The sequence below is a fragment of the Ornithorhynchus anatinus genome, chromosome 4 (genome assembly GCF_004115215.2).
Source record: "Ornithorhynchus anatinus isolate Pmale09 chromosome 4, mOrnAna1.pri.v4, whole genome shotgun sequence".
Taxonomy (NCBI): domain Eukaryota; kingdom Metazoa; phylum Chordata; class Mammalia; order Monotremata; family Ornithorhynchidae; genus Ornithorhynchus; species Ornithorhynchus anatinus.
The window spans coordinates 60,303,340-60,323,034 of record NC_041731.1 but is presented as its reverse complement, the minus strand read 5'-3'; the positions used below and the strand labels follow the sequence as shown (position 1 = coordinate 60,323,034).

The 19,695-nt window shown below is 50.7% G+C and overlaps 1 protein-coding gene across 5 annotated transcripts in view; it reads right to left on the bottom strand.

The window, feature by feature from the left end:
* MTDH (metadherin) overlaps nt 1-15,611 on the bottom strand; it is a 54,652-nt gene extending 39,041 nt beyond the window's left edge. For 2 of the 5 annotated variants that reach the window (XM_029062316.2, XM_029062315.2), the window contains exon 1: nt 15,072-15,611. In XM_029062316.2, coding sequence (XP_028918149.1) covers nt 15,072-15,413 — 342 coding nt within the window. In that variant the 5' untranslated portion in view covers nt 15,414-15,611. The remainder of the gene's footprint in view (nt 1-15,071) is intronic. The other 3 variants (XM_029062312.2, XM_029062314.2, XM_029062313.2) reach the window with 2 other exon arrangements.
* Nucleotides 15,612-19,695: the final 4,084 nt, after the last annotated feature.

Genomic DNA, 19,695 nt, shown 5'->3' with positions numbered 1-19,695 from the left:
CAAAAGGTCATGGGTTCTAATCCCGGCTCCACCACTTGTCTGTTGTGTGACGCTGGGCAAGTCACTCTGCTTCTCTGGGCCTCAGTTACCTCATCTGTAAAATGGGGATTGACACTGTGAGCCCCATGTGGGACAGGGACTGTGTGCAACCCAATTTGCTTGTATCCACCCCAGCGCTTAGTAAGCACTTAGAGACCATCATCATCGCTTATCAACAGAAACGTTCCGTTTCTCTTCCCACTCCTCAAAAATCTCCCATGGCTGCCCATCCACCTCTGCATCAAACAAAACTCCTTACCACTGGCTTTAAACAACTCAATCCTACCCCATCCTACCTCACTTCCCCGATCTCCTACTATATCCCAGCCTGCACACTCCGCTCCTCTAGCGCCAGCTTACTTATTGTGCCCCGATCTCATCTAAACCTTACTCTAAAGTTTACTGGTAAGCCTGGGATGTACGGCCCCTGAAGTTAAATCTCTGTAAAATCAACTAATCAATCAATGGTGTGCGCAGAGTACTATACTAATCGCTTGGGAGAGTACAATCAGAGCTGGCAAACGTGTTCACTGCCTACAACGAGTTTACAGTCTAGAGGAGACAGACACGAATATCAGGGAAAGCCTCTTAGAGGAGATGTGATTTTTTTAAGTAAGACGTTGAAGGTGGGGAGATTGGTGGCAGAGAGGGAGAGGAAATTCCAGATCACGGGGAGGATGTGGACAAGGGGCTGATGGAGAGATGGACAAGACTGAGGTAGAGTGAGGAAGCTGGCACCAGAGGGTTAAAGTGTGCTGTAGTAGGAGATGAGTGATGTAAGGTAGGAGGGGAAGAGCTCATTGAGTGCTTTAAAGCCACTGATAAGGAGTTTCTGTTTGGTGCAGAGGTGGATGGGCAACCGTTAAAGACTCTTGAGGAGTGGGGAGACATGGAATGGATTTTTTTTTTTTTTTTAGAAAAATGATCCTTGCAGCAGAGTGAAGCCTGGACTGGAGGGAGGAGAGACAGAGGTCAGCGAGGAGGCTGAAGCAGTAGTCAAGATAGGATGTAAGTGCTTGGATCAGCCCAGTAACAATATGGGCTAGTACAATTCAACAGCGTAGATAGACACGATCCCTGCCCTCCTCAAGGAGTTTATAATCTTGCAGAGCTTACAACCAAGTATCATTGTTAAATCTTAGCAAACTTGCCAAGTGAAGAGTGAAATTCTCCTGTCTGAATAATTTCACTGGTCCTGAAAACCGGGTCCACGAAACTCAATAATCAATTTAGGGTAAAACGGTACACTGAGGAAAACATCAAACAAATGATGAAAGAAAATGAGATTCAAAACCAAAAATGATCCCTTGAAATCTTTCTTCTGTACAATAGGGTTTCCTTCAGGGATCCTCCCTGCCTTCCCTTCCATTAAACTTGAAGAGAATGAAGACTGAGGATTTTAAGGTAGCATTTAGTAAAGCTGGGATGCAGGGCCCTGAAGTTACTGCCTTTGAGGACTTATAGGAAAAATACCATCTGGGTTTTACCATCTGTGAGTTCTACCACAATCTACCTAACTATTCACATTATTTTAAAATACACCCGCTATCCCTATTTCACTTGGGTGTCCGCATATTGCCAGTATGATCACATCTGAGAAACTCCAACCAGTCAATCCATCAATGGTATTTACTAAGCATTTACGGTGTGCAGAACACTGTACTAAGTGCTCGGGAAATACATAACAACAGAATTGGTAAACACGTTCCCTGCCCATAATGAGTGCACAGACTACAGGGAGCTCTAACAGCGAAGCGAATCATTCCCCGTCAATTCCCAGGTCTGAGATGTGAATTCAGCTTTGAACCAAATTAATGACTAAATCAATGATACTTCTTGCACGTCTTCAGTGTACGGAACACTGACCCACGTCTTAGTGGAGTACAAGAGATTCAGGTTCTTGTTAATAATTTTAAATCTCAATGATTTTATTAGCACCTGACCTATAAAACCAGGCAGCAAGCCCCAAAAGATCATATCAAACCACCTATACTCTATTTCTTTCTTATTTGAAGATGACTCAGCTGATGGGTAAAAGTAACTCGTGCAGAGTTGCGAGGGAATGATAAGCCCACGGTCCCAGTCACCATGCAGGCCCCAAAAATCTATCCCATGTTGAGCTGTCACGTGTGATGTTGGCAGCGCTCGGCACTCTTTCCTCTTTTGCCATCTTCAATCAATCATTTGCACGTATTGAGCGCTTACTATGTGCACAGCACTGTTCTAAGTGCTTCGGGGAGTACAACAATTTGCAGGCATGTTCCCTGCCCACAACAAGCTCACAGTCTAGGGGGGAGAGAGACATTAATATAAGTAATTTAGAATGTATAATTTAAAACGTAGGTAAGTGCTGTGGGGTGAGGGGACGGATATCAAGTGTCCAAAGGCTGCAGACCGGAATGCACAGATTATGCAGAAGGGAGAGCGAGCCAGGGAAAAGAGGACTTCTTGGAGGAGATGTGACCTTAGTAATGCTTTGAAGAGAGTGGTGGACTGGTGAATACTCTTATTCCTATGAAGGTTTTGCTCGGAAAACCCGTTTCTTTTTTGACAGCCACACGTCATCGGATGCCCCGGTTTTCAGCAACAGTATAGCATTTTCTGAGGCTGTTTTCCTGGGGTCTTAAAACGTTTCTGCTGTCCTCCTGACTTTCCGGTCCCACTTTGCAGCTCTCCATATACAGTTTGGGTATCCTGCTGTCAGTCGCCCTCCTCAAGGGCCTCACCCAGCTGTGTCGAGCTGAAGAGAGCTTCGACGTTAGGAGATAGACTATGGGAGAGTCTAATATTACAAAGTTGAAATACACATCCCCTGCTCTCAACGAGCTTACAGTCTGGAGCCAGGGTGTCGAGTCGAGGCAGTTTCAGATTGAGCTTTTCAGGGCAGTCAAGCTAAGTAATTTCCAGAGCCCAGATCTACTGAAGGTACCGCAATGACTATTGTCTAGTCTGTTCCCTACAGCATTAAAGAACTTCAAATACTCCCTATTAGTAAATTTCTCTCTTACCCCAAAGGCGCTTACTGCAAAACTGATCTTTAAAAAGAACCAAGAAAAATCAGATCCATGAGTGCACTCATTTTCAAATCAATTTATTTCAACTCAGATTCACGCCAAGCAAAGACACGCTTCTAAAGAGGAAGTTTCACAGATCACTGTTCTAGTCGGAAAATCCCTGAGCAAAGATACGATCAAGCTTTGACCAAGAAACTATGTCACAACGAAATACATTTCTCACTCACAGAATTGGCTTTACCGTCAGTACCCTTATCATGCCCCCACTACTATCGTTACTGTTTAGGGCCCCTAGGTTTGGATCTGCATTACCCAATTTGGGGGCAGAATTTGCCCGGGGCCCTGGTATCAGGACATTATAATGATGCTTATTCTATAGCAACAGAACTGTGCTGATTGCTACTTAAAATAAACTGCCAAGTTAAAATCTGTGTTTATTGTGTCTTGGGATTTTCAGCTCAGTGTAATTCTAGGTCAGGATTTGGAGCTGGTGGTTTGTTGTTGTTTTTTTTTTTTACCTCCAACTCTGATACTTGGAAAAAAAAATTGGATAGCTTATCCAAAAGTAACCATGAAAACATTCTGAGTCTTGTTCTGGTGAAAGGCATCTTAGGTTCTGAGCCCCATGAGGGACAGGCACCACATTGAGCACTTACTATGATGCCAAGCACTCTACTGAGTGCTGGGGTAGATACGAGATAATCAGGTTGGACACTGTCCCTGTCCCACATGGCTCAGAGCCTGTCTGATAATCAGATGTGACTATCCGATCCGATTATTGTGTATTTACTACAGTGTTTGAAGTACTGATTTTGGCAGGGGTGCAAAAGGAAGCTTCCTCTTTGGGAGTCTCTTCTCTGGTTTATGCCTTGTGCCCAAGCAGAATTATTCATTCATTCATTCAATACTATTTATTGAGCACTTACCGTGTGCAGAGCACTGGACTAAGCGCTTGGAATGTACAATTCGGCAACAGATAGAAACAATCCCTGCCCCTTGATGGGCTTACAGTCTAATTGGGGGAGACAGACGGACAAAAACAAGACAACTTAATCACGATAAATGACCCCAGATGATGAGTAGGGTCCCTTTCCACTGCTGCCAAGCCCACTGTTCTATCAGTGGGCCCAGGCTTTCTCATTTTTTTTGAAATTTTTGGCATATTGGTAAAAGTTAAGCAAAGTTGTGCTCTGCCAAAAATGGAAGCAACCTGTAAAAGCAGCCTAACTGTAGCTTGTAAAAAGAATTCAGTGGTGTTCAAAAAACTGAACTCGCGGTTGCTTCAGGTAGAACTGTAGCTCCAAATGAGAAGCGTGTAGGGAATTTGTTAGAACATTTTTAAATAGAAGAAGACATTACACTGCAGACCAGCTCAATTTTGCAATGGTACCTGTTAGCCACATACTATGTGTCAGGTACTGTACTAATAAGCACTGTCCACGTGGGACTCCTAGTCTTAAACGCCCATTTTGCCAATGAAGTAACTGAGGCCCGGTGAAGTGACTTGCCCAAGACTGCACAGCAGACAAGTGGTGGAGCCAGGATTAGAACCCAGGTCCTCCGACTCGCAGGCCTGTGCTGTGTTCTTTCCCCTGGGCCACGCTACTTCCCTATTCTGTAAAACCAATTCTATGAGTGAAATGTATTTTGTTGGGACATAGTTTCTAGGTCAAAGCTTGGTCGGATCTTTGCTCAGGGATTTTCCCACTACAGCAGTGATCTGTGGAGCTTCCTCTTTAGAAACATGCCTTTGCTTGGCATGAATCTGAGGTGAAATAAACTGATGTGAAAATGAATGTATCCACGGATCTGATTTTTCTTGGTTCTTTTTAAAAGATCAATTTTGCAGTAAGCGCCATTGGGGTGAGGGAGAAATTTACTGATAGGGAGTACCTGAAGTTCTTTAATGCTCTAAGGAACAGACTAGACAATAGTCATTGCGGTACCTTCGGTAGAACTGGGCTCTAAAAATTACTTAGCTTGGCTGCCCTGAAAAGCTCAATCTGAAACTACCTCGACTCGACAGCCTGGCTCCAGACTGTAAGCTCGTGGAGAGCACGAGAAGCGGCGTGGCTTAGTGGAAAGAGTCTGGGCTTGGGAGTCAGAGGTCGTGGGTTTTCATCCCGACTCTGCCACCTGTCAGCTGTGTGACTTTGGGCAAGTCACGTAACTTCTCTGGGCCTCAGTTACCTCATCTGTATAATGGGGATTAAGACTGGGAGCCCCACGTGGGACAACCTCATTACCTTATATCCTCCCCGCCCCCCAGGGCTCAGAACAGAGCTTGGCACATAGTAAGCGCTTAACAAATGCCATCTTTTTTAAAAAAACTTTTATGATATTTACTGAATGCCCACTGAAGGCATTTAACTGAGCGTTCGAGAGACCCAACAGGACTACAGGACACACCCCCTGCTCATCAGGAACTTACTACACTCTAAATAAGTCACTGTACTGTACTATACAAGAAACTGTATATATCTTCATCACCCTATTTATTTTGTTTAATGAGATGTACATCACCCTGATTCTATTTATTTGCCATTGTTTTTATGAGATGTTCTTCCCCTTGACTCTATTTATTGCCATTGTTCTTGTCTGCCTGTCTCCCCCGCATAGTCTGTAAGCCCGTCAGAGGGCAGGGACTGTCTCTATCTGTTGCCGATTTGTACATTCCAAGCGCTTGGTACAGTGCTCTGCGCATAGTAAGCGCTCAATAAATACTACTGAATGAATGAAAGTTAGGCAGATAGAGAAATGTGGAATACGCATATATACAGCAGTAAGATCTCTTGCTGTGGAAGCTGAGCCAGAGAGATAAGTGTGCAGACCCTGCACCCTGCCCACTTTGCCTATTAATCCGAAAAAGCACACCCCACTTGAAAGCTTTGATCAGCATCGACGCAGTGACTATCCGCTGAAATTGGGAATGAAATGAAATACAGCTCGCTCAGTGAAGTTGCCTGCACAGACTCGTTCTTCTAGGATTCTTCAGGCCTAAACCTTCGGGCAGACACAATGTTGTTCCCTGCCCACTCCCCCAAAGAGCTGCTTGTTATGAATGCAAACAATCTGGGGATGTTTATGCTATTTTAATGTCTCCTCACTGGAGAACAAAAGCATGCCTTCACATTCCCTCTGTACCCTTTGTCGTTTACTTCTGACGCAGATGCGGGTCAATGGTGGTGGACGGATAAGAAGGAATAGAGCAAAATACGATAATCTCTCGGGTAGCAGCGGTAGAATTTTAATAGAATGCCTTGACCATTTACTGAGCAGCGTATAAAAATAACAGTGGCGGGAGTTAAATCCAGGTCACTAATTATAGGTGGTCACGGGCAAACGATATTCAAATACACACAGCGACTACCGAACTCGGCTGTCATATACAGTCGTCCCTTGGCATTCTTGGGATTTTGGGGTTGTGGTTTCGTCTACTCCTAGTTGGCCGAACTAAATATAGCCACAGCAGCGGTGGACACCAGCTCCACTCTAGTCACCATCCCCTCTTCCATCCCTCCCTCATACCTCCGCCCGAGTTAAACCATCTGAATTGTAGGATCAACTTTCCAGGGCTTTAAGTGCAGCTGCCGTGGGGCTATCGCTAACGAACCCCCCATGAATACGGAGGGACTACTCTACCTGCCTGCAATATTCGGGAAAGTCCGAGTAAATGAAACTCACTTAAAATATTCAGCCCAGACAGAATTCCAGTCTATTCATCAGAGAAGCTGAAAGCACCGGAGTCCATCTCTGCCCTATTTCCAGAGGCGATTAAAGTTAGAGATTTGTAAATTCTTAAGGTGCCAGGGTCTTGGGTCCTCTTTCTCCTTAAAAAAACTTACTAAAGGAGTTCAGATTAGATCCAGTAAAATTCAAGTTAGGGGTTTTTCACAGCCTATGTGGCTTTCCCCTCCCTGCTTAATATAAAACGAACGGTGGTATGATACCGACTTGGATATTTTTGCCAAGAATATAACAAAAATGAGCATTTCTGTTCATTTTAAAAATAACATTCAGAAATAAACCAAGGAGCCACTGAAATGTGAACACTCCCATGAATATTTTCAAGGGATGCCTAGGAGTTAGGTCATATAAATAACAGAAGTTGCATGCCACCAAGTCACGGCTGATTCTAAATGTTAACGACTTTAAAAATGAAAAATGTGAAAATCCAGTCAGAGCGGACAATATACCAGTTACAATCAGTTCTTTCATTACAAGCAGACTGCATTCTTAAAGAAACCCGAATTAAAGAACACTTCCATGTTAGTACCCACGAGCCGATGTACGCCACGTGCATTTCAACGACTCTTTCTTCCAACACAATGCGTTCACTCCAGATAGACACGTGGTCGTCGGAAGTTCCCTAATTCTTCAGTTTCGTTCTACCCAAATGTGTTGTGAAAAATCTATCGTGGAAGTCACTGTGAACTTCATTTTAAAAGCAACGAACAGAACTTCAAGTGAGGAAACTGAAGTGCCAGTGGGAAAAATGGTATGAGAACTGGTAACCTGAGGAGTGGTTCCAAAGGAACAAAAACACACGTATGCACGAGGAGTATAACCTAATCATGAGAGCAGGGAAATGACCGGGAAGTCGGAAATACCGTTGCTATTGATAGGGTCCTCGCTTCACGGAGCTAGAGACCTTTACATTTAAGAAAGAACCAACAGTTTTCAATGGAAACAAGCACGGTGCTGGAGCAGTTAAAGGATACTGAGTGAAATGGATTTCACAATAGAGGTGCAGCTCAAATGCCTAAGCGTCATCCATTTTACCTTTCGGAGGTCAGTCTCCTGCTTTTCAATTTTTTTCCTTCACCTCCATCTCCACCCCAAGCTAGAATGAACAAGTACTATCTCCTCCTCCTACCCAACCACAAGTCTGGAATTGCATTTTTACTCGCTCAACTGGGGGAATGTACAAAAGCGGGTGAGAAATCATGGAAAAAGTGATGACATCTTAAAGGGAGGGAGAAAGCAGGTACTAATATTGTAACCACAAGACCTTTCTAGACGTACGCATTTCGTTCCGAGCTAGTTTCAAATCCTTGACTTTTGGGATATCAAATTTAAAAAAAGTCTCCTTTTCATCAGTAATATTCTTTCCCGAACCCCCATTAGCAGCGCACTGGACTAGGCGCTTCAGGAATTTTACAATCCTATAAAACACTTCCTTTGTCTTTAAAGTGTTTGTAGTCTCATCTCCCTCCAAAGAAGCCTATTTTTATTTCTGGCAGGAGCCCTGATGGAATGTCCTAGGGCATTTGTGACCCTCGGAGCAGACCCTTAAATTAAAAGAAGTCATGTGTCTGGGGGACTCGGGTTTTTATTATATAGCCTCTGTGTTGTAAATGGAGCTCAGGCCACCTCTAAATCTATTTCTTTCACCCAATGGAATTCTAGATTTATACCGGTTCTCATTGTTAGGAATGATTCACTTTATTCTTCATTTCCACATCATCTAGCCAATTTGCATTTCCTCTTCTACGGTTTTCTCCCTTTACGTAAGAACCGATCCCTTTCCCCTTTTCACAAGGATTCACTCTTTATGATTCTCCCTCCCTTTGGTCTGGTGCGGTCGACTCTCCACTCTAAGGCTCACACTGGTGCTGATGTGTGTTCCTTGGCTTCCCACTAAACTGGGACCCACAAAGTAAGAGTTTTCTCCCTTCTATCCAAAACAAAGAAACAGGGTTGAGGCCTAGATGCATCCCTTTCCCACCCGTGGCACTGAGTACTTACTGTGCGCCGAACACTGTGCAAAGCTTGTGGGAGAGTACAACGGTCTTGAAAGACATGCTTCCTGCCCACAAGGGGCTTGCAATCTTTTCTACAGGAGGACCGGGGTTTGACCGTCCCTTTATGTTTCTAGACTATAAACTCCTGTGGGCAGGGAATGTGCCTGTTTATTGTTGTACTGCACTCTCCCAGGCGTTGAATAATAATAACATCGGTATTTGTTAAGCGCTTACTATGTGCACAGCACCGTTCTAAGCGCTGGGGTAGAGACAGGGGAATCAGGCCGTCCCACGTGACGCTCACGGTTAATCCCCATTTTACAGATGAGGTCACTGAGGTCCAGAGAACTTAAGTGACTTGCCCACAGTCACACAGCTGACAAGTGGCAGAGCCGGGATTCGAACCCATGATCTCTGACTCCCAAGCCCGGGCTCTTTCCACTGAGCCGCACTGCTTCTCACAATTCGGTCCAACAATTGACGGGTACATTCCTGGCCCACAAGGAATTGAGGTGCTCAGTACAGTGTTTGGCACATAGGAAGCGCTCAATAAATACGACAATCTTATTCCTCCCCGACTGCCAGCGGACTAAAATGGGCATGTTATCCCCACCTCTTCTCCAAACACAGAGTAGCTTGTTTAAGGGAGAGCATAGCTGGGTCAATTAGAATATTAACTCAGAACGGCTTAGTCTAAATTTGGTTAGCCCAGAATCAGAGTATGACCTTGGGCAGGTCACAAACCGGCTACCTCCGTTTCTTGATCCGTAAAATAAATAATAATAATAATAATGTTGGTGTTTGTTAAGCGCTTACTATGTGCAGAGCACTGTTCTAAGCGCTGGGGTAGACACAGGGGAATCAGGTTGCCCCACGTGGGGCTCCCAGTCTTAATCCCCATGTTACAGATGAGGTAACTGAGGCACAGAGAAGTTAAGTGACTTGCCCACAGTCACACAGCTAAGTGGCAGAGCTGGGATTCCAACCCATGACCTATGACTCCAAAGCCCGTTCTCTTTCGAAAACAATCGTCACTACAATGTACCGGATTGCTTGAAGATGGCGAGATGATAACTGAAAATACTTTTCACCTTTATAAAAGTGCCACACGAAAGAGAGAGCAGAAGCAGCAAGGCCCAGTGGAGAGAGCACGAGCCTCCTTGTCAGAGAATCTCGGTTCCACCTCCTGTCCACTGCCTGACATTGGACAAGTCACCTAACCCGTCTGGGCCTCAGTTCCTTCATCTGCAAAATGGGGAATCGAAACCCGTTCTCCGCGCCCGGCTTGGCCTGCGAGTCCTACGTAGGTCCTGATTATCTTGCGTCTTCCCCAGCGCTTATAAGCAATGCGTGGCATATAATAAGCGCTTATCGAATATCGCAATTATTATTATTTTATCACTGCGGGCGCTGAATCCAAGGCGCACCATTTTACCGTCACCACACCTTTCGTTGAATTCCAACGTGATTGCCTTCATAACGGAATGACTGGGATTTAGCCAAGACCACTGTGCTCTCTTCCCTTCCCCTATTATCCACCTGATCTTTCTCTAAACTTTAGTGACCGATTCGTCAAATACGGCAGCTCCCAAAATGGCAGAGAAGGGGGGCCTCCCTTCCACCTCTCCCTGCAGTTCGCCACGCGCCCGGTTTCTCTGACCACATTACAGAGGATCACCTTCCCTGAGGAAACTGAGGCGGACGGGGGACGCGGCTCAGTGGAAAGGGCCCGGGCTTTGGAGTCGGAGGTCATGGGTTCGAATCCCGGCTCCGCCACCTGTCGGCTGGGTGACGGTGGGCAAGCCACTTCACTTCTCTGGGCCTCAGTTCCCTCATCTGGAAAATGGGGATGAAGACTGGGAGCCCCACGTGGGACAACCCGATTCCCCTGTGTCTACCCCAGCGCTTAGAACAGCGCTCTGCACAGAGTAAGCGCTTAACAAATACCGACATTATCATCGTCTCCACACAGCTTTCTCCTACTCCACCGCCGTTTCACCTCGGCGTCGGTAATCCCCCGTGGCACCTACGACACGGGCCCCTGGGGGAAATGCCGACCACGCGGCGTCACCTCCTCTCCTTCCCCCCCCGAGCATCGGATGATGACGACTGCGGAATTTACCAGACCCTTTCCCCTGTACGAATCAATCTGCTAAACACTGAGGTGGCTTTAAAACCTGACGCAGGTCCCGTCCCCCGCGTAGGGCTCCCGGCCTAAGTGTGCGTGGGGCTGGGGAACAACAACAGATTCTTAGAACGGCGGTTAGACCAGGGCTTGGCACACAGGAAGCGCTTAACGAACGCCACCCCCGTGAACAGGTATCTCATCCCCCTTTCACAGACGAGGCAGAGAAGGGACGTACCCCGTCGCAGGTCGCCCCGCCGGACTAGAACCCGGGTCTCCCGCCTCCCAGCCCTTCCACCGGGCCGCCCTCTCCTCTTCCCTCCAAACCGTTCTCCCCCAGAGACTTTAAGCTCATTAATCGACGAGGGGAAGCAGCGCGGCTCAGTGGAAAGAGGCCGGGCTTCGGAGGCGGAGGTCATGGGTTCGACTCCCGGCTCTGCCCCTTGGCAGCTGTGTGACTGGGGGCGAGTCACTTCACTTCTCTGGGCCTCAGTTCCCTCATCTGGAAAATGGGGATTAACTGTGAGCCTCACGTGGGACGACCTGATCGCCCTGTATCTCCCCCAGCGCTTAGAACAGTGCTCTGCACAGAGTAAGCGCTTAATACCAACATTATTAGTATTATTAATCAAGCACAATCGTACTCAGTGCGCAATTACTATGTGCAGAGCACTGTGCTACGCGCTTGGGAGAGCGTCCTACGACAGAGGTGGTAGACACGTTCCCCAGCCCACACCGAGCTTTCAGTCTCGAAGGGGAACGTGTCTACCGACTCTGCTGGATTGTCCTCTCCCAAGCGCTTAGTACAGCGCTCCGCACATAGCGGGCGCTCAATAAATACGCTGACCGCTTCCCGTTTCTCCTCTAGGACAGGAACTCTTTCCAGCCCGACTTGCTCGTACCCACTCCGGCGCTCAGTACGGTGTCTGGCGCCGAGTAAACGCTGAACGAACCACATCGTCGTTATTACCGTTTCCCCATCAAGCCCATCTTCAGGGAAGCGGCAAGGCGCGGTGGATCGAGGAGGGGCCTGGGAGTCACGGGTTCTAATCCCGCCACTTGTCCGCTGTGCGCCCTCGGGCAAGTCGCTTCACTTCTCCGTGCCTCAGTTCCCTCATCCGGAAAATGGGGATTGAGACCGTGAGCTCCTGATGCGACGGGGAATCCGTCCAACCCGATTATCTTGTGCCCACCCCGGCGCTCGGCAGAGCACCTGGCACAGAGTAAGGGCGATTCCATCCAACCTGATTATCTCGTACGCACCCCAGCGCTCCGCAGAGCGCCTGGCCCGGAGTGAGGGCGATTCCGTCCGACCCAAATACCTCGTATGCACCTCCGCGGTCAGCAGAGTGCCTGGCACAGAGTAAGGGAGTTTATGTCCAACCCGATTATCTCGCACGCACCCCAGCGCTCAGCACAGTGCCCGGCACAGAGTACGGACAATTCCGTCCAATCCGATTATCTCGTATGCCACCCGGCGCCCGGCACAGAGTAAGGACGACTCCGTCCAACCCGATTAGCTCGTATTCAGTCGTATATACTGAGCGCTTACTGTGTGCAGAACACTGTAAATGCCACCATCGTTAGTTATTTCTAAGCGCTTATGCCCCCCCGCGCTCAGCACAGTGCCTGGCACAGAGTAAGCGCCTCACGAAAGCCGTAATCGTTGTCTCTATTGCCGAATTATACATGCCAAGCGCTCAGTCCAGTGCTCTGCACACAGTGAGCGCTCAGTGGTACGACTGAATGGATGCATGGTGAGCGCTTACCATGTGCCAAGCGCTGTTCGAAGCGCTGGGGGGGCTCTAACAAATGCCATGATCATCTCCCCCGTCAGCACACGTGAGCCAATTGTAGGTTCCAAGTACTTAGTCCAGTGCTCTGCACATAGTGAGCGCTCACTGGGTGCCAAGTCCCGTTCTAAGAGCTGGGGGTTCTAACAAATGCCATGATCATCTCCCCGGTGGCTTAGTACAAACGAGCCCATAGGAGGGCAGCGACTGTCTCTCTGTGGCGCCGGATTGTGCATTCCCAGCGCTCTGCACATAGTAAGCGCTCAATAAATCCAATCGAATGAATGAATGATGCGCAATCGCTATGTGCCAAGCGCTGGGGGATCTACCAAATGCCCTGATCACCTCCTCCGCCACTTAAGAGAAGCGACCCCGTTGGGGGGCAACGACTGTCTCTCTCGGGCGCCGAATTGTGCATTCCCAGCGCTCTGCACATAGTAAGCGCTCAATAAATCCCATCGAATGAATGAATGAGGCGCAATCACCATGTGCCAAGCGCTGGGGGATCTACCAAATGCCCTGATCATCTTCCCCGCCGCTTAGTAGAAGCGACCCCAGTGGGGGGGCAACGACTGTCTCTCTGTGGCGCCCAAGTGTGCATTCCCAGCACTCTGCACATAGTAAGCGCTCAATAAATACCATCGAATGAATGAACGATGGGCGCTTACTACATGCCAAGCGCTGGGGGTTCTAAGCAATGCCATGATCATCTCCCCAGCCGCTTAGTAGAAACAGGCCCGTTGAGGGGCAGTGACTGTCTCTCTCTGGTGCCGAACTGTGCGTTCCCAGCGCTGTGCAAATCTAGGAAGGGCTCAATAAATACCATCGAATGAATGAATAAATGATGCGCTATTACCATGTGCCCAGCGCTGGGGGAATCGACCAGACGCCCTGATCATCTCCCCCGTCGTTGAGCGCAAACGACCCCGCTGTGGGGCCGCGACGGTCTCTCTTTGGTGCCCAACTGTGCGTTCCCAGCGCTCAGCATGTAGTAAGCGCTCAATAAATACAATCGAATGAATGAACGAGGCGCAGTTACTCTGTGCCGAGCGCTGTTCTAAGCAACGGCCATGACGGTCTCTCAAGCCGCTTAGTACAAACGACCCCGTTGGGAGGCAGCGACCGTCCCTCTCTGGTGCCAAAATGTGCACCCCCAGCGCTCAGCACACAGTGAGCGCTCAATAAATGCGATCGAATGAATAAACGATGTGCAATTACTACGTGCCAAGCGCTGCTCTAAGCAATGACCTGATCATCTCTGTGGTGCCGAAATGCGCATCCTCAGCGCTCCGCACATAGTAAGCGCTCAACAAATACGATCGAATGAATGAACGACGTGCAATTACCCTGTGCCAAACGCTGGGGGAATCGACCGAATGCCCTGATCCTCTCCCCCGTCTCTTAGTACAAATGAGCCCGTTGTGGGGCAGCGACCGTCCCTCCGTGCTGCCCAACTGTGCATCCCCAGCGCTCAACAAATACGATCGAATGAATAAACGATATGCAATTACTCTGTGCCAAGCGCTGTGCCAAGCGATGCCCCGATGGTCTCCCCGGTCGCTTAGTGCAAACGACCCCGTTGGGGGGGCAACGACCGTCCTTCTCTGGCGCCAAAATGTGCCTCCCCAGCGCTCCGCACATAGTAAGCGCTCAACAAATACGATCGAATGAATGAACGATGCGCAACTGCTCTGTGCCAAACGCTGGGGGAATCGACCAAATGCCCTGATGGTTGCTTAGTGCAAACGAGCCCGTTGGGGGGCAACGACCGTCCTTCTCTGGTGCCAAAATGTGCCCCCCCCCCAGCGCTCCACACATAGTAAGCGCTCAATAAATACGATCGAGTGAACGATGTACAATTACTCTGTGCCAAGCGCTGTGCCAAGCGATGCCCCGACGGTCTCCCCGGTCGCTTAGCGCAAACGAGCCCGTTGGGGGGCAACGACCGTCCTTCTCTGGTGCCAAAATGTGCCCCCCCCAGCGCTCCGCACATAGTAAGCGCTCAATAAATACGATCGAGTGAACGATGTGCAATTACTCTGTGCCAAGCGATGCCCCGATGGTGTCCCCGGTCGCTTCGTGCAGACGAGCCCGTTGGGGGGCAACGACCGTCCTTCTCTGGCGCCAAAATGTGCCCCCCCCAGCGCTCCGCACATAGTAAGCGCTCAATAAATACGATCGAGTGAACGATGTGCAATTACTCTGTGCCAAGCGATGCCCCGATGGTGTCCCCGGTCGCTTCGTGCAAACGAGCCCGTTGGGGGGGGGGGGGGGGCAGCGCCCATCCCCAGCGCCGAACGAGCGGCCGGTCCTTTTTGGAAAAGGCCCAAGTCCGATGCCGGCGGCGTCCACTCACCCTGGGCCTGTCCCCGCCCTTCTTGCGGGCCTTCTTCTTGGGGTCGTCTCCGCGCAGGGCCTTGAGCAGGGCGGCCGGGGCGGGCGGGTCGTGTCGGGGCGCCCTGCGGGCGGGGGCCCCGCGGCGGGCGCGGAGGAGGCCGAGCGGCGGCGGCAGCAGCAGGAGGACGAGGAGGAGGCCGGCGGCCGCCGCGCCCGCCGCCACGGCCCAGGGCGGCGGCTCCACGTGCAGCCCCAGCAGCCCCAGCCCCGCCGACAGCAGGTCCCGCAGCCGCGCCGCCCCGGCCTGGGCCTGAAGGGGCAGCTCGGCCCGCCAGTCCCACCACGCCTCGGCCGCCGCCATCTTGGCCGCGCCGGCACGGAGGCAGAAGGGAGGCCGGGCGACGACGGGCCGCCTCACACCCGGCCCATGGACCCCCGCACCGCCCCCGCACCCTCCCGACGACGACGACGACCAGAAACCCCCGCCTCCACCGGCGCTCGGCGGCCGCTCGGGGCCCCAACAATGGCGGCCTCCTCCTCCTCCTCCTCCTCCTTCTCCGCCGCACCGCGCATGCGCCCCGGGAGGGTCACGTGGTCGCCTCTCCCTTCCCCCCCCCCCCCCCCCAGGACCGGCCTCGGCCTCCCCAATTAATGATAGTGATAATAATAATGTTGGTATTTGTTAAGCGCTTCCTATGTGCCGAGCACTGTTCTAAGCGCTGGGGTAGACACAGGGGAATCAGGTTGCCCCACGCGGGGCTCCCGGTCTTCATCCCCATGTTACAGATGAGGGAACTGAGGCCCAGAGAAGTGAAGTGACTCGCCCACAGTCACACAGCTGACAAGGGGCAGAGCTGGGATTCGAACTCATGAGCCCTGACTCCAAAGCCCGTGCTCTTTCCACTGCGCCACGATGTGAGGGAGTTGGTAAGCGCTGACTCTGTGCAGGGCGCTGGGCGAAGCGCTGGGGGACATGCAGGGTGTCCTCATCCTCATCATGTTGGGATTTATTAAGCACTTGGTATGTGCAGGGCGCTGGTCGAAGCGCTGGGGGAGATGCAGGGTGTCATCATCATCATCATCATGCTGTTGGGATGGGTTAAGCGCTGGCTCTGTGCAGAGCGCTGTCGGAAGCGCTGGGGGAGATGCAGGGTGTCCTCATCCTCATCACGTTGGGATTTATTAAGCACTTGGTATGTGCAGGGCACTGTTCTAAGCGCTGGGGGAGATGCAGGGTGTCGTCATCATCATCATCATCTTAATAATGTTGGGATTTGTTAAGCGCTGACTCTGTGCACAGCGCTGTTCGGCAGGGTGTCATCATCATTATCATCATGTTGGGATGGGTTAAGCGCTGGCTCTGTGCAGAGCGCTGTCCTGAGCGCTGGGGCAGGTGCAGGGTGTCATCATCATCATCATTATAGTAATGTTGGGATGTGTGAAGTGCCGGCTCTGTGCAGAGCGCTGGTCTAAGCTCTGGGGGAGATGCAGGATATCATCATCATCATCATCATCATCGTAATGTTGGGATTTATTAAGCGCTTGCTATGTGCCGAGCGCCGTTCTAAGCACTGGGGGAGATCATCGGGTTGTCCCGCGTGAGGCTCACAGTCTTCATCCCCGTTTTACAGATGAGGGAACTGAGGCCCAGGGAATGATGACGCTGACATTTGTTTAGCGCTTACTATGTGCTAGAGCACTTTTCTAAGCGCTGGGGGAGATACAGGGTGTCGTCATCATCCTCATCATCATAATGTTGGTATTTGTTAAGCGCTGACTATGCGCAGAACGGTGTTCTAAGCGCTGGGGGAGATGCAGGGTATCATCATCATCATCATCATCATCATAATGTTGGGATTTGTTAAGCGCTTGCTATGTGCAGAGCGCTGTTCTAAGCCCTGGGGAAGATACAGGGTGTCATCATCGTCATCATCATAATGTTAGGATGTGATAAGCGCTTACTATGTGCAGAGCACTGTTCTAAGCGCTGGGGGAGATACAGGATATCTTCATCATCATCATCATCATCATAATGTTGGGATTTATTAAGCACTTACTATGTGCGGAGCACTGTTCTAAGCGCTGAGGGAGATACGGGGTCATCAGGTTGTCCCACGTGGGGCTCAGAGTTTTAATCCCCATTTTAATAATTATAATAATTATGGTATTTGTTAAGCGCTTACTATGTGCAGAGCACTGTTCTAAGCGCTGAGGGAGATACAGGGCGATCAGGTTGTCCCACGTGGGGCTCGAAGTTTTAATCTCCATTTTACAGATGAGGTAACTGAGGCCCAGAGACGTGAAGTGACTCGCCCACGGTCCCACAGCTGACGAGTGGCGGGGCCGGGATTCCAACCCATGATCTCTGACTCCCAAACCCGGGCTCTTTCCACTGAGCCACGCTGCTTCTCAAGCGCTTACCAAGCGCTTACTCTGTGCCGAGCACCGTTCTAAGCGCTGGGGGAGATCCAGGGTCATCGGGTCGTCCCACGTGAGGCTCACGGTCTTCATCCTCGTTTTACAGAGGAGGTAAGTGAGGCCCGGAGGAGTGAAGTGACTCGGCCACAGTCACCCAGCTGACGAGTGGCAGAGGCGGCATTCGAACCCATGACCTCTGACTCCCAAGCCCGGGCTCTTTCCGCCGAGCCACTCTTTCGCGGACTGAGGCCGGGGTAGGAAAGGGGGGCGACCGGAGGGATGGAAGAGGGGGGACCGGGGACGACGTGGCACTCGGGCCTCGCTCGGCGGACAGGGCGTGTGCCGGGGAAGGGCCCGGCCTGCCTCGGGGGCCGCCCTTCACGGGCCCGGCCCCCCCTCCTCTCTTTCTTTTTTATTTTTTAAAACGAAAAGAGCTCTCGTAAGCGCCTACTATAGCCCAGGCGTTCATTCGTTCATTCGATCGTATTTATTGAGCGCTTACTGTGTGCAGAGCGCTGGACTAAGCCCTTGGGATCCACAATTCTGCACCAGATACAGACAATCCCTGCCCCGCAACGGGCTCACATGTACTAAGCCACTGGGGAGATGATCAGGGCATTTCTTAGAACCCCCAGCGCTTGGCACACAGTAAGCGCTCATCATTCATTCATCCATTCGTGTTTATTGAGCACTTAGTATGCGCACAGCACTGGTCTAAGCGCTTAGACTGGACAATTCGGCACCAGAGAGAGACAATCCCTGCCCCACAACGGGCTCACGTGCCAAGCGGCGGGGGAGATGACCATGGCATCGCTTAGAACCCCCAGCGCTCAGCACATGGTAAGCGCTCGGCACATGGTAAGCGCTCATCATTCATTCATTCATTCGATCGTGTTTATTGAGCGCTTACCGTGTGCAGAGCGCCGGGAATATACAATTCGGCACCAGACAGAGACAATCCCTGCCCAACAACGGGCTCACGTGTACTAAGCGGCGTGGGAGACGATCATGGCGTGGCTTAGAACTCCCCAGCGCCTGGCACACGGTAAGTGCTCATCATTCATTCAGCCATTCGACCGGGCTTATCGAGCGCTTACTACGTGCAGAGCGCCGGGACTGGACAGTTCGGCACCAGATAGAGACAATCCCTGCCCAACAGCCACGGGCTCGCGTGTACTAAGCGGCGTGGGAGATGATCCCGGCATTGCTTAGAAGCCCCAGCGCTTGGAACAGGGCTTGGCACGTAGTAAGCGTTCGTCATTCATTCAGTCGATCGTATTTATTGAGCGCCTACTATGTGCAGAGCACTGGGCTAAGCCCTCGGAATGCACAATTAGGCAACGGAGACAATCCCTGCCCCACGACGGGCTCACGGTCTAGAAGTCAGAACGATGGGGGAGATGATCGTGGCATCTGTTAGGACCCCCAGCGCTCAGAACAGCGCTTGGCACATGGCGAGCGCTCATCATTCATTCATTCGATGGTATTTATTGAGCACTTACTGTGTGCAGAGCACTGGACTGAGCGCTGGGAATCTACAATTTAGAGAAGCAGCGTGGCTCAGTGGAAAAAGCCCGGGCTTGGGAGTCGGAGGGCATGGGTTCGAATCCCGGGTCAGCTGTGTGACTTTGGGCAAGCCACTTCTCTGTGCCTCAGTTACCTCATCTGTAAAATGGGGGGGGGGGTGAAGACTGTGAGCCCCACGTGGGACCACCTGATCACCTCGAACCCTCCCCAGCGCTTAGAACAGTGCTTGGCACCTAGTAAGTGCTTAACAAATACCAACATCATGATTATTATTGTTACAATTGGGCACCAGATAGAGACAATCCCTGCCCAACAGCGGGCTCGCGTGTGCTAAGCGTCGGGGGAGATGATCGTGGCATTGGTTTGAACCCCCAGCGCTTAGAACAGCGATTAGCACATAGTAAGCCTTCACCCTTCATGCATTCAATCCTATTTATTGAGCGCTTACTGCGGGCAGAGCACTGGACTAAGCGCTTGGAATCGACAGTTCGGCCCCAGATAGAGACAATCCCTGCCCCACAGAGGGCTCGCGGTCTAAAAGTTAAGCGACGGGGGAGATGATCAGGGCATTTGTTAGAACCCCCAGCGCTCGGCACAGAGTAAGCGCTCATCGTTCATTCATTCGATCGGATTTACTGAGCGCTTACCGCGTGCCGAGCACTGGACTAAGCGCTGAGAATCTACAGTTTGCCACCAGA